Genomic DNA, 14,825 nt, shown 5'->3' on the forward strand with positions numbered 1-14,825 from the left:
TGTATTTATTCGTATTTGTCCAGTGACAGCTCAACTATATTTGTACTGATTCTACGGTGAAGCAATATTTGTACTGGGATTATGTTTCCGGTACTTTGGGGGATTTATTTATTTGACCCTTTAATGCTTAATGTTATATATATTTGAAGTGAAGGTCAAGTCAAGTTCCCTGGATTTCTCTAAATTAAACAATGACCTATTGATAAAGTTAGTTTGCGTTTTAAATGTCCTGTTGAAAGAGGGATCACTAATAGCTATTGGTGGAGAGAGTGAAGTGGTGCAAGTGCTTTCTGTTCCAACTCATAATTTAAAGGAATAGTATTGCTCCCTGACAAGGAGAAAAGAGTGGAACACGTTAGTATAAAATTTAACTTGTAGTGATTAAAGAGGGTCCTGCAGATTTTGATAGAGGGTATTTGAAGAAAATTCTGCTAGAAAAAACAAAGCTAATGACTGCTGGCATGTGTTGTGATCTTGGTAAAGTGTATTGCAGAGTTAATTGACCATTAATGGCCCAAAATACATCTGATACTAGCACTGGCTTATTTGTAGTTTGACAAATCTTCAGACTAAGAAAACATTTTGGTGTCTCTAAAACAAAAATTTGACTTCTAAACAATTTAATCTTTTTATTTTTACTTGAGATATACTTATTTTAGGAAAATAAGTGTTATGGTACCAGAGAATTTCAGTTTAAGAACATCTTCTTATAAACTATTTAAATATGCCTCTTATTTTTAAATAGCAAAATCCTAGATTTTACAAATAACCATTTAACAGTAACTAGAGTGACAACAATAACAAAAGCTTTTTGTTATATAATGTATTCAGCAACAAAGTGGGATGAACGTTAGGCCAAGGCTGAATGCTTTCAAAAATCCCATAGCTAAATTTTGGGAGAAGTGAAAGTATCCTGTTTTAAACAAGACTTTTTCTTCACATTTTTTCAAAGTACAATTAATGATGTTCTCAAGTATAGTAGTATTCACAGCCAGAGCAAATCAGCTTGCTCTGTGACATAGTGAACAATAAACAAACAACTTCTGGCCTTTAATAAGGCCCAGCTTGTATTTCCATGTGAGGTGTTTATTTTGGATCAATTGACATGCTTTCAGAACTAATTTTCTTTTTATTTCTGTTGTATATGTATATATCTGCTTTGTTTGCAAACAAAGACCTGATCTGTTTGTTACTAAAGTCAGAGGGAGCTATTCCACTGAGTTTTTGATTTTAAAACAGATTTTAGACCTGATTCAGCTCACTTTAAGTTATATTCTTTTGGATTAAAAGACAGCCTCCATTAAGGTCAATGGAAGCAGAGTTAAACCAATGCTGAGTGCCTTGAAAATCCTAACTTCAGTGTGGAATGTACTTTTTGTTGTCTTTCTCCATCTTTGGATTCATGTAAAACTGTGGTAGAAAAAAATTGTAATTATGTAACTTTCTTTGTCTCAGGTTCAAGAAGAGAACGTTGTGGGTATCGTATCATACGCCGTCATCGTAATTCAGAAGATCAAGTGCATTGCACTGGCAAAGCTAAAATGAATAGTGAAAATACAACCCGAGTGAAAGAAATCCTCCTTAATGCACTCAGTCCTGAGCAGTTCATTTTAACATTACTTGAAGCCGAACCTCCTAATGTGTTGCTGGTGAGTCGCCCCAACAAGCCATTTACAGAAGTCTCCATGATGATGTCATTGACAAAGCTTGCAGACAAAGAATTGGTTCACATGATTGGTTGGGCCAAGAAAATTCCTGGTAAGAATTTCAAAACCTTTTTTTTTCCATAGAAATTTTGTACTAGGTGCAAATACCTCTACTATAAATATTAATCCATTGTTTAGATTCTGAAGTAGAAGTAGTGTGGCAATAAATGTGTAGGTTCAAGGCCTTAAGATTTTACTTTTAAAATGGCAGTGGAAAACTTACAAATTCTGCAACACAAAAATTTAAAATTCTATGCACAATATTTTAAAATACTGCACAATTCTGCATATTTTATTTGACAATATAATCACATCAGTTTCAATTATTTTTGGTCATTTATTTCAAAGTACCTATCAACAAGTATTTCTGTAACAATACAGACAACAAAAAAAGATTCAGGAAATGTTTTTTGACAAATAGATTCCATACTAGGCATATTAATATAGAACTCTGAGGAAAAATTCATTTAAACTACAGTACAGAACTGTAGTTCCCACACTCTTCAGAAGCAATGCAAAGGCTTGGGGGAGTCAGGGTTAATGGAGGAACTGAGGGAGAGGGAAGTAATTGCTGGGAAGGTGCCTGGGTGTGAAAAGTATGGAACAGGTTTTTTGTGGGCGGGGAGGGATTGTTAGGGAGCTTCCCCCATGCAGACCCTATCTGACCCCGAGCCTCTCCCATTCAGTCAGGCACATCTGTCCCTGTCCCCGTCCCCATGTGTCTTTGCACCCCCTGTCCACATGTCCCTCCACCCCCACTCAGCCATCCCCCATCCCTATATTGCCCCACACACCCTCTCCTGTCCCCATGTGGCCCTGCATCTCCCATCCCCTTGTGGCCCTGCACCTCCATTCCAATTCAGCGCCTGCCCCAGCCTGTCCTAGCCGACTAGCTCTTATGACCCCATCTTGACTCCCTAGCAGCCCCATGATGTCTGTCTCCCCATAGCACCTGTCTCCTGACCTGGGCAAACGGGTACTGTGAAGAAGGTAGGCTCTTTCTCTTCCCTAGCTGGCTGGGAGCTGCTGCTCTGTTCTATCACCATAGTGCCCTCCGGTGGGCAAAGGTGGAACTGCAGCAACTTTCCAGCAGAAGCTTTTTCTGTGCAAAAAATTAAAATATGTGCTTCTCATTAATTATGCATGTGCGCAGTGGCACAGCTTTTCCTCAGGAGGTAAAAACTCTTTCAGCTCCATAATTCATCAAAAAATGTTTTGATTTAGAGAACAACCATATTATATATGATGTATATGTCATTTTAAAATTAGTGAACACTTGTTTTTTAGACAAGATCAGCAATCACATGTAATGTTAACTAAGTCCTTTTTAGCAAGTGGACTAAAGAGCAGTTTTGTTAGGAACCATAAATTAGCATTTTAATACGTCAACAGTGATGAATAGACTGACTATCTATCTCCACGTAAGTATTACATTTAATTTAAAATGTCTACATAATTTTAAAACTGTTAAGGCCAAATTCATCCCTGGAATTCTGAAGAATGGCTCCCATTACAGTAATTGAAAACAACGTGCATGTATCCAGGCACAGAGTTTGTCCCATGGTTTAACAGTTTACTTTGTTGTTGCTATACAAGAGCATCAGCTTGCTAAGTGGTATATAATACTGTGCTCAGATTTATCACACATTCTCTTTAGAGGCAAAAATAGTTAGGGATATTAAGGGAATTTTTTTTTTTAAAAAAGGAGTACTTGTGGCACCTTAGAAACTAACAAATTTATTTGAGTATAAGTTTTATAAATTTGTTAGCCTCTAAGGTGCCATAAATACTCCTTTTCTTTTTGCGAATACAGACGAACACGGCTGCTACTCTGAAACCTTTTATTTTTAAGTTATTGGTAATGCAAAGAACAAGTATTAAAGCATAACCTTATTTGTTCTGGCCTAGAAAATCTACAGTTTTATGCCAACCCTGTCATTATGACCTACCGTTTTTCTCTTTTTTTTTTTTTTTCCTTCTTACAAAATCAGAATATAACTGATCACAAATCTCTGTTCAAGAATGGCCCAGGAGAAAAATAGGAACAGTTTTCCAGTAAGTTGGAAATTAGAATTGTTTAGTCTGCAGAAGAGAAGAATGAGGGGGGATTTGATAGCTGCTTTCAACTATCTGAAAGGGGGTTCCAAAGGGGATGGATCTAGACTGTTCTCAGTGGTACCAGATGACAGAAGGAGGAGTAATGGTCTCAAGTTGCAGTGGGGGAGGTTTAGGTTGGATATTAGGAAAAACTTTTTCACTACTTGGGTGGTGAAGCACTGGAATGCGTTACCTAGGGAGGTGGTGGAACCTCCTTCCTTTGAGGTTTTTAAGGTCAGGCTTGACAAAGCCCTGGCTGGGATGATTTAGTTGGGGATTGGTCCTGCTTTGAGCAGAGGGTTGGACTAGATGACCTCCTGAGGTCCCTTCCAACCTTGATATTCTACGAAAGGTGTGAAACAACGGATTTTTCAGTTCACTGGTATTTCTGAAAAATTGAAGAAAAAATTTGTTTTCAAGTTGAACTGAAAACAAAATATTTCAGAGCTTCTAGCAAATTGAAAAGTCATAAATTAATTTTAGGTTGAATTAAATGCCTTTTTTTTGACACAATCAAAACATCCTGTTTTGGTTTTACTATTTACAAATGTTTTTGAATTAAAAAAAAAATTACATTCATTTTGAACTAAAAAATGTGAAATCTTTTGTTAGAAAATGTTGAAACAGAATTTTTCAATTTTTTTGGAATATATTTTAGGGTTTGTTTTAACCAAAACAGTTAAGTAGAACTGACACAAATTTATGAAACATTTCAGTGTTAAAAAAAAATATACAATTTTGGTTGAAAAATAATTTTGGCTGAAAAATTTCACCCAGATCGACTCATCAATTTAAGTGGCAGATCATTGACAAAGTTGTATGAAGATGCTTGCTTTCTCTTTGGCCACACTGTTTAGCATATACTAAGCCAATGACTGTAATCCCTCATTTTCCTGAGAACTAAATTCACCAACAGAATAGTAGCTAAATAAAAAAAACATTTAAACAATAAAGGAAACCCAAGATACAGCATTATAGGGCTCAACCAGGCAAACACTTATCTTCAATCATAGTGCTTACCACTAAGAGTAGCCCAGTAAGACTACCGTAGTACTACTAATGGTAGCAAATATTACAGATGGTGGTCTGTGTTTGCAGGATTGGGTTCATGATTGAGAGATGAACTAGGTGGAGAGAACTCATGGCAAGTTGAAGAAAAGATTAGACTGAGAACTGAGGCTTGTATGTTCTGAAGCTGAATGTCCAAATCATTCACCCTTATTCCTAGTGGTATAAAATACGTGTAAATTCAAGGAAGAGAATGCTAAACAGTGATTCCTATTCTGCATCCGATGAAGTGAGCTGTAGCTCACAAAAGCTTATGCTCTAATAAATTTGTTAGTCTCTAAGGTGCCACAAGTACTCCTTTTCATTCTGCATCAGTATGTTTTGTTACTGGTTGGGTTAATTCAGCAGAACTATACTCCATTGGAATATGTGGTTCTGTTGAAATTAAAACATTTTGCAAAATTAGGTTAATTTTGTTTTGAGGACAAGTTCCAGTATGTTCAGAAATAAATTTTATGTTTTGGGGTTTTTTTAGTGCATTTTCTTTGTAACTTTTGTATTTAAAGCATTTAAAATAATCTGAAACAAAAAATCAATTTTTTCACAGAGGATTATAAAATTTTCAGTTTTTCAATCCAGTTTGAACAGAGCCAAATTTTGAAATTTCAAGTCCATCATGAAACAGAACTTTCATTGCAACTCTGATTACTATATTTTGTTGCTGAGTTTTTGTTTGGTTTCGTTTTTGAATGCTTGTAGTGTCTTTATTTTCAGAGCATTGCAAATCAAATCCCTTTCTTGGTAATATTCCAACTACATGAAAAAACAGTTAAGGCAAGTAGAAATCATCATACAGATCCTAGAAGCATTATTAGAGTATCGTGTATATTGTTTTTACTACTTAGCTTGTATTTCATAGAATAAAAATAGACTATTTAGTTTTAGAACAACGTAGAAAATAGAAGTGACAAATTGAATGCATTCCCAATTCTGAGTGCCCAACACTACCTCTTGTGATAGTTAACACAACTTTTACTTGTTTACTGTAATACTGATTTAAAAATAATTATTATAGCTAAGCTTCAGAATGTAGGAGTAGGCCAACTTTTCAAAATTGGGTGCCTAAAGTTAGGTGCCTAAATCCATATTTAGGCTTTAAAGAAGCAGTCTGACTTTCAAAGCTCTGAGCACCCAACAGTTCCCGGGTTGCAGGTCCAGGACCCTAGTCGTCATCTTAGTCAACCACTCTGGCTTATCCAAATATTTGAATGTTTTTTATGCTAACCACAAAAATGATGCATAATGGGAAAGATGAGAAACTAGAAGAATATTTTTTTCTTTGTTATAATATACTGGTATATTTCTTACAGAAAGTAAATATATTTACTTTCTGTAAGAAAAGTCTTAAATTATATTTAAATTACAGAGATCTTGAACTGTGGCCCAATGAGCAGTAATTGTACTTTCAGTGACCTTTTGAAAATGGTAGATCCTTGCTTCCATGCAGTTGGATAAGGAACCCATTTTCAGTTTCAAGTTATCTTATTTTATCGCTCAAAGCAGAAGTGAAAGTAATTGGTAAGTGCATTATATTTGTTACTTTCCTAGATGGCAAGCAATAGTTGCTTTTCATAAGTATTTTTTTCTTTAATTGGAATGTGTTTTTCAGGATTTTTTTTTTTGGTCATATTTCAGGGTTTTGGGTTTTTTTTTTTTTTTTGGTCGTATTGTTCTTCTGTGACTGCAATTTGCCACATTGGTTTTTCTCTATTTCTGAATATATTTTTGGTGTTAGTGGGTGTGATAAGGCTGAAATATTTGTTTAGAGGCATAGAAATCTTCATAATGACTCTTGCTTTTAAAGTTTAAATTCTTTTTAGGTTAGCTAGTTTAATGTATTAGAGATCAGGAACTGCACTGTCTACTTCTGCTATATTCTTTTTCATATAGATTCAAAGGCCAGAAGGGACCATTGGTACACTCACATCTTGAATACTGCATGCAGATGTGGTTGCCCCATCTCAAAAAAGATATATTGGACTTGGAAAAGGTTCAGAAAAGGGCAACAAAAATGGAATGGCTGCCGTATGAGGAGAGATTAATAAGACTGGGACTTTTCAGCTTGGAAAAGAGACAACTAAGAGGGGATTTGATAGAGGTCTATAAAATCATGACTGGTGTGGAGAAAGAAGGGTTATTTACTCCTTCTTAGAACACAAGAACTAGGGGCCACCAAATGAAAGTAATAGGCAGCAGGTTTAAAACAAAAGGAAATATTTTTTCACACAACGCACAGTCAAGCTGTGTAACTCCTTGCCAGAGGATGTTGTGAAGGCCAAGACTACAACAGTTTTTAAAAGAGAACTAGATAAATTCATGGAGGATAGGTCCATTAATGGCTCTTAGCCAGGATGGACAGGGATGGTGCCCTAGCCTCTGTTTGCCAGAAGCTGGGAATGGGCGACAGGGGATGGATCACTTGATGATTATCTGTTCTGTTCATTCCCTCTGGGGTACCTGGCATTGGCCACTGTCGGATGACAGGATATTGGGCTAGATGGACCTTTGGTCTGACCCAGTATGGCCATTCTTATTGTGATCATCTAATCTGACCTCCTGTATTACACCGACCATAGAAATACGGTGACTAGAACTCGTTCTCACTATATACCATTGAATTCCATAGCTTAGTAGGATTCTTGAAATAGAGTGACCAGAACGAAACACAATATTCCAGGTGAGAGTGTACTATTTGATTTATATAGTGGCATTAGAACATTTTTATTTTAGGAATGAAATTGAATATTTAAAATCTCATTTATTATACTGCCAATTTTGTTTTTGTGTATTGATGGGGGGGTTTTGGTATGCTTTTTTGGCTGCCACTGTACGTTGATCAAAAGTTTTCCTTGCACTGTCTAAAGTGACAGGTCCTATTCCTGCATGGTTACAGTTAATTTATATCTCAGCAAAGTGATGCACATTTGCTTAACTTTGATATGGGTCCCAATGATTTTTCTTAGTCTTCTCTGGCTTCGACTGACCTAAATCTTCATTTAGAGAAGACACCTACAAAGGGGCACATAATAGAAGTATACAATATAGATAAGACTCTGTGCGACAATTGGATCTGGATTCTGTGACACTGGCAATAATGCTATACCAGGTGCAAATTAAAAATTGATTTTTTTATTAAATTAAATATGAAAAATAATATAATCCATACAGTAGCCAGTGTTGTTTATTTTGATATTGTTTGATTTGTTGTTGCCACAACACAAGTTTTCATTATTTAAAATGTATATTACTAGACCTCATGACATAATTGTGTCTTCCTGTGTCTACAGACTGCCTAAAACAATAGCTCTGAAAAGCATGAGCTGCCCCATTTATCACAATGGAATGTTAACACTGAAGTCTACAGACAACAATGTAAATATTAGCATTGTTAACTATTTCACTGCAGATAACTTTGACAAGAACAGACAGCTACTGTGCTTTATGTGCAATCCCATGCCAGAACAGATTCCAAAAGCCCCAACTGCCCATTCCATACCAACCAAAACCTCCAGCTTCACCCTGACAACTTCTACAAAGCAGGCATTTTCAATTCAAAAATATCTCACTTATTGAAAACAAATGTTCTAGAGCACAACCTGCAGCAAGCAGTGAATTTCACAGCAAATTCCATGGCAGAAGAATCATAGAGAACATGGGACCCTGGATCTAGAGAAGGTAAATTGGAAACTCCTATTTTCCCTTTCCCTTTCTATAAGAAGGTGCTATTGAATGAAATTGAATGGCAATACATTTAAAACGTACACAAAAGGAATACTTTTTACAAAATGTATAGGAACATGTGGAACTCATTACCACTATACATCAGGTCCAATAGTTGAGTAGATTAAAAAAGGAATTGGACATTTTTATGAATAATGGGAACATCCACAGATATATTAGGCAGGATAACAAGAACCTGAGTGGCTATAAAATCTCATGATATAAAAATCTAATCTGATTGAAATGGGTTAGGAACAAACTGCATCTATGGTCAGGTTACTTCATGATTTTCCACTATGGGGTTTTAGAGGAATTATGGGTGTTTGGAAGTCAGGCACCTTGTTTAGTTGCCTAACTGTAGATATCCAGGTTTGACAAGACTTAAGCTTGGTTGTGAACACGGGGGCACTGAGATTGGACCACTGGTCTGGTCGCTTGTTCTGTTTGTACCTCCTTGATTTTTGAGCCTCGTTACATTTTACCATCCTTTTTTTTTTTCTTCCATTTTTAATTCTCTTTGTGTATTCTCTCACCCCTGTTTATCTCTGTTGTTGTTTCTCTTAATCATCCTCTGTATCCAGCAGCGTCCTACTAGGAGCAGTAGTGGAGGATCAGCTCCCCAGTAGGAGCAGTAGAATGGAATTTAACGAGTTACACTCTGCTTCTGCTTCTTCTGTTCCTTTGTTGCTGCTAATAGGAATTTACCTTGCACAGACAGGTGTGTAGACCTAGAGATGGCTCTGTGCATACAGAGGAATTTCATCCTATATGCAAAAGCAGTAGCACAGGTATGATTCTTCATGATTTTAAAACTGTTTTGTGGTAAGTTTTCTCCACAACATATAACTTGTGACTATTTTCTTCTAGTGTTTGAGATTTTCTGTGCTCTCTTTTTAACCTTTTCTTTTTTCCAAATTAATGAAACAAATAGGGGGACATGTCTGATGTTGCTATTTCATTGTTTTAGGCTTCATAGAGCTCAGTCTGTATGACCAAGTAAGGCTCTTGGAGAGTTGTTGGATGGAAGTTTTAATGGTGGGTCTGATGTGGAGGTCGATTGATTATCCTGGCAAACTAAGTTTTGCACCAGATCTTGTATTAGAGAGGTGAGGAAAAATATAAATTAGTCTCTTTTGATGTATGTTTAATTTCAGCATATGGTAGAAGGGAGCATATAGCCATTAGGGATATTATTAACATTTCACATATGAAAGTGCAAGTAAATGATACTGTAAAAAATAATGTCATGAGGTTCCTAATCTCTCCAGTAGATCAGGAACTCTAGACAAAAATAATATTGTCAGGTGGATCAAACTTGTGAGTTCCTTAATAATTCCCGTCATAAATGATTATGTTCAACATACCAGTATTTGCTGATTTCTGTAGTGTCTGTCCAGAGCTCTAGACACTTACCAAATTTTTAAAAAACACAATTTAAAATTTAAAATTAATTTTTATAGCTACTAGATTTCCCCAAGAAAGACTAGACATTTTACCAAAACATATCATCTGATCCCCACCTAAATATACTTCTATAGCATATTTTCCATTTGCAGTATCATTATAGTACACTAATTTTTCTAAATATGGAAAAAATATCAGGCGTTGCAATGTTAGTGAAGTAAGGAATAGCTGTATGTCTCTGTGTTATTTAAATAAAAGAAACTGAAAACTTTTCTTCAGTTGAGTTAATTCGATATGTTACAAGTGACCATATTGACATTTTCAGGCATCTGCATAGCAGTGTGTGCCAGTTGGATGTGATGTAATATGAACAATTCTCTGCAAGACCTAATCAGAAATTGGGCGCTAGGTTCCCAAAGGTGAAGAGTCAATGAAGTAATCTACTCACCTACCTGGCCCTAAAATATTGTGTCTTAAGCACTTTGCACCTCTGGGGGAAAAAAGCAAAAATTCAGATCTGTAACTGTAATGTGCCTGAGTGAGATACAAGGCATCATCTTATAGGCTGCAGATAGTTAAAAGGCAGTACTGATTCTGTAGCAAAGGAAACAAATTCTGTTACCAAATGATATGGCATAAATGTTTATTTACTTACATAAAAATCATTTCAAGGATATGCTTTGTTCAAGACAATGCTAAAGAAATTACTAAGAAAAATGTGTTTATGCACTGGATTTTTATAGAAGCAGGTATGTTCTGAATATGGATTGCCTGTTGTATACATTCCCTCCTCTCTGCAAGGTAGGGCAGAGCCTGGCTCAGCAGACATTAAGGGTATTCTGTAAATTAAAAAAAAGTTTTCCAGAAGTTATATGTGGTCTGTGATCTGATTTTTATGGAGATCTTCAGCTACTGTAGGGATTGTACCTTCTCAAAGTTATTTTGTAAAGTTCACTTTTCTCTTTTAAATCAATGATAGCTTGTCCTTCAAATCTCTCCTTAAAATTTTCCTTTGCCGTGATGCCTACAAAAAAACTTGACCACAGGCAGCTAGTGAGCTGAGATCGCTGTCGATCATGCTGACCAATATTGTCTAATTGTTTCCTTGTACTCCCCTGTCTCTATCTGTTGTCTCTTTTCTTGTATTTAAATTGTAAGCTCTTTTGGACAGGGGGATCATCTCTTTGTTCTATGTTGATATAGGGATGAGGGGAAATGTGTAGAAGGAATTCTGGAAATCTTTGACATGCTCCTGGCCACAACATCAAGATTTCGAGAGCTGAAATTACAGCACAAGGAGTATCTGTGTGTCAAGGCTATGATTCTTCTCAATTCCAGTGAGTACATATTTGCCCTTGAGGTATGTCAAGTTGTGCTGACTATTTAGGGGAAAAATCTGTGTCTAAAATTGGCAAAAATATCCAAGGACATGTGAACCATTGAAAAAGAAAGAAAAAAAAAATAGAAAGTGCTTTTTGTTGCTAAAATTTTAATGGCTTTTTGTTTGGTATATTCAGTCAAGTCCTAAGTTTTATTATTATTAGACAGCTATTTTTGGGTGGCATTCCAGGGTAAAACCTGGTAAAGGGACTCAAAAGTCTGTAAGCTCTCATCAGGGAGTGGAGTTTATGGCCCACAGAAAGGTCAGAGGCTTGTCTTTTTAAAATTGCTGGAGCTTCCTGATCAGTGGGAAATTCTGCTCCTATCCTTCTGAATCAGGTCATTTGTGATGTGGGTAAGCCCCTCTGGACTGCCATCTGTGTCCCCTTCACTCCCTTGATACCACAGTTACCTCAGATACGGCCAAAGCAACTTAAATGAAATAAGCTGTGTGGTGTTTGATTTTCTTTTCATTATAATTCATCAGCAGAAATAATTTAAAGATTTCAGATGATCCGCAAAATATTTTTGAGAACTACACCCCTGGTTTACATTCTCTTACATAACATGAAGTTATGAAAAGATAACTGGCTCTGTGGATGAGGGGAAAGCAGTGGACGTGTTGTTCCTTGACTTTAGCAGCTTTTGACACGGTCTCCCACAGTATTCTTGCCAGCAAGTTAAAGAAGTATGGGCTGGATGAATGGACTAAAAGGTAGATAGAAAGTTGGCTAGATTGTCGGGCTTAACGGATAGTGATTAATGGCTCCATGTCTAGTTGGTAGCTGGTATCAAGTGGAGCGCCCCAAGGGTCGGTCCTCGGTTTTGTTCAATATCTTCATAAATGATCTGGAGGACAGTGTGGATTGCACCCTCAGCAAGTTTGCAGATGACACTAAACTGGGAGGAGAGGTAGATACACTGGAGGGAAGGGATAGGATACAGAGGGACCTAGACAAATTAGAGAATTGGGCCAAAAGAAATCTGATGAGGTTCAACAAGGACAAGTGCAGAGTCCTGCACTTAGGATGGAAGAATCCCATGCACCGCTACAGACTAGAGACCGAATGGCTAGGCAGCAGTTCTGCAAAAAAGGACCTAGGGGTTACAGTGGACGAGAAGCTGGATATGAGTCAACAGTGTGCTGTTCTTGCCAAGAAGGCTAGTGGCATTTTGGGCTGTATAAGTAGGAGCATTGCTAGCAGATCAAGGGACGTGATCATTCCCCTCTATTCAGCATTGGTGACACCTCATCTGGAGTACTTTGCCCAGTTTTAGGCCCCACACTAGAAGAAGAATGTGGAAAAATTGGAAAGAGTCCAGCGGAGGGCAACAAAAATGATTAGGGGGCTGGAGCACATGACTTATGAGGAGAGGCTGAGGGAACTGGGATTATTTAGTCTGCAGAAGAGAAGAATGAGGGGGGTTTTGATAGCTGTTTTCAACTACCTGAAAGGGGGTTCCGAAGAGGATTGATCTAGACTGTTCTCAGTGGTAGCAGATGACAGAACAAGGAGTAATGGTCTCAAGTTGCAGTGGGGGAGGTTTAGGTTGGATATTAGGAAAAACTTTTCCCTAGGAGAGTGGTAAAGCGCCGGAATGGGTTACCTAGGGAGGTGGTGGAATCTCCTTCCTTAGAGGTTTTTAAGGTCAGGCTTGACAAAGCCCTGGCTGGGATGATTTAGTTGGGGATTGGTTCTGCTTTGAGCAGGGGGTTGGACTAGATGACCTCCTGAGGTCCCTTCCAACCCTGATATTCTATGTCTATATGAACCACCGGTATATTGGCCTTGTTCTTGGCAGACTTTGCTGTAATCATTTCATCCCAGAGTCCATCGTGTAGTGATGTGACCCAAAACAACATCTGTATAAATAAAATGATATTGTTTACATCTACTATTTTCAGTATGCAGCTTCAGCATAATTCTGAAGGGGAATCAGAGATCCTTTTGTCCAGCTGTTGTCTATCCATAAATAAGTAAAATACCAGTATTTTAACAGAAAACAGAATTTTATCCTTTTATTTAGAAAGTTTGTCAACACATTGTTTTAAGAGTCTTGCTCATCTAATAATCTAAATATATGATCAAATCCATTTCACGAGTACAAAAAAGTCAAGCTTGTTAAAGAATTGTTCAGATGCACAAAAATCTGATGGTTGTAAAACAGCCATGTTAGGAAAAAAAGCTAGCCATTAAAATGGTAAAATTAAATGAGATACAATTGAAGAGAACTCAGTACTGTCTCCTAAATCTCTGTGTGGGCCTAAAAACCATAGGTATTCACAAGTGTTTGTATTATTTGTATAAGGCTCCTTCCATTTAATCTGAGGGCAAAACAGAAGAGGAACATAATATCCTGTCAACATGTATAGGATGATGGGCTGGCATGATCTTTTTTTAAACATGGAAGCATTTAAGGTAGAATTTTTAAAAGCATCTACTTGATTTAGAAGCACAAGTCTATGGTACTTAGACTCCTAAATCACTTTTGTGCTTTTGAAAATCCCACCCTGAGAGAGAGAGAGAGAGAGAGCATTTCTCCCTGGAAGCTGTGATCTCAAACCAGTCAGAGTACTCTTTTGGGAGGCAGAGCTGTGGGGCTATTATTTTTCTTTTTCTTTTCCTTTCCTTTGGGACTCACTGCCTTAAATAATTTGTTTTCTTACAGGGCCCTTATATGGTCAGGGTGTTTTAGGTATCTTGCGGAAGCTCCTCAGTTTAAACTCAGTAATCATATCCCATGCCTGTATGATTATTTTTACAAGGCCAGGCTAGACAAGGACAAGAAGAAAGACATATACGGTACTGGGAATTTTGGGAAAGGACAAGCTAAGTAAACCTTGAAATTAGATGTATGTTTAATTTTACAAATGTTGAATATGTGCTAACTATGCTGTGGGTACTCTGTTAATCCTTGAAGGCCCCAGCTCTATGGCAGTCTCTCAGACAAATCTCCCAATCAAGTCTGTGGAAGATTTTCCAGCATATAGGCTGCATAACTGGCCTGAAAGCGATAGCTATCGTAATGATGAAATGCCCATTTAGAAATTGGTATTTTTAAATAGTTTCAGTGGATTAAGAAAATCATAGTTAAAAAACCCCCAAACCAAAATCCTGCAGTCCTTACTTAGGGGATGCTCCCATTTAAATTACAGTAGTGAGGACTGCAGGATTTAGCCCATAGTCTGATACTATGTGCTTCCATATAACTTCTTGGATGAAATGGTGTACTTATATAGCTCTTGGCATTAAAATATGTCATGTCAATGCATGACAAATTGCAGACAGGCATATGGATACTATGTGTGGAAATGACAGATTTTAAGTTTACATTTTATTTTGCATGCTCTGAAAGCTTTTTTATTTAAAAATGATTGGCCATTGTTTTCTGATTTTTATTTATCCAGTTGAAAGCATCTGAGTTTCACTTAGGCTACTTCAGCAGTCT

General features: G+C 37.0%; 1 protein-coding gene across 5 annotated transcripts in view; it reads left to right on the forward strand.

Annotated features, from left to right (window-relative positions):
• ESR2 (estrogen receptor 2) overlaps positions 1-14,825 on the forward strand; it is a 75,175-nt gene that overhangs the window by 43,468 nt on the left and 16,882 nt on the right. For all 5 annotated transcript variants that reach the window (XM_043517645.1, XM_043517641.1, XM_043517644.1 and 2 more), the window contains 3 exons: positions 1,456-1,758; positions 9,559-9,697; positions 11,199-11,332. In XM_043517645.1, coding sequence (XP_043373580.1) covers positions 1,456-1,758; positions 9,559-9,697; positions 11,199-11,332 — 576 coding nt within the window. The remainder of the gene's footprint in view (positions 1-1,455; positions 1,759-9,558; positions 9,698-11,198; positions 11,333-14,825) is intronic.

Source organism: Dermochelys coriacea, chromosome 6 (assembly GCF_009764565.3).
Source record: "Dermochelys coriacea isolate rDerCor1 chromosome 6, rDerCor1.pri.v4, whole genome shotgun sequence".
NCBI classification, from domain to species: Eukaryota; Metazoa; Chordata; order Testudines; family Dermochelyidae; genus Dermochelys; species Dermochelys coriacea.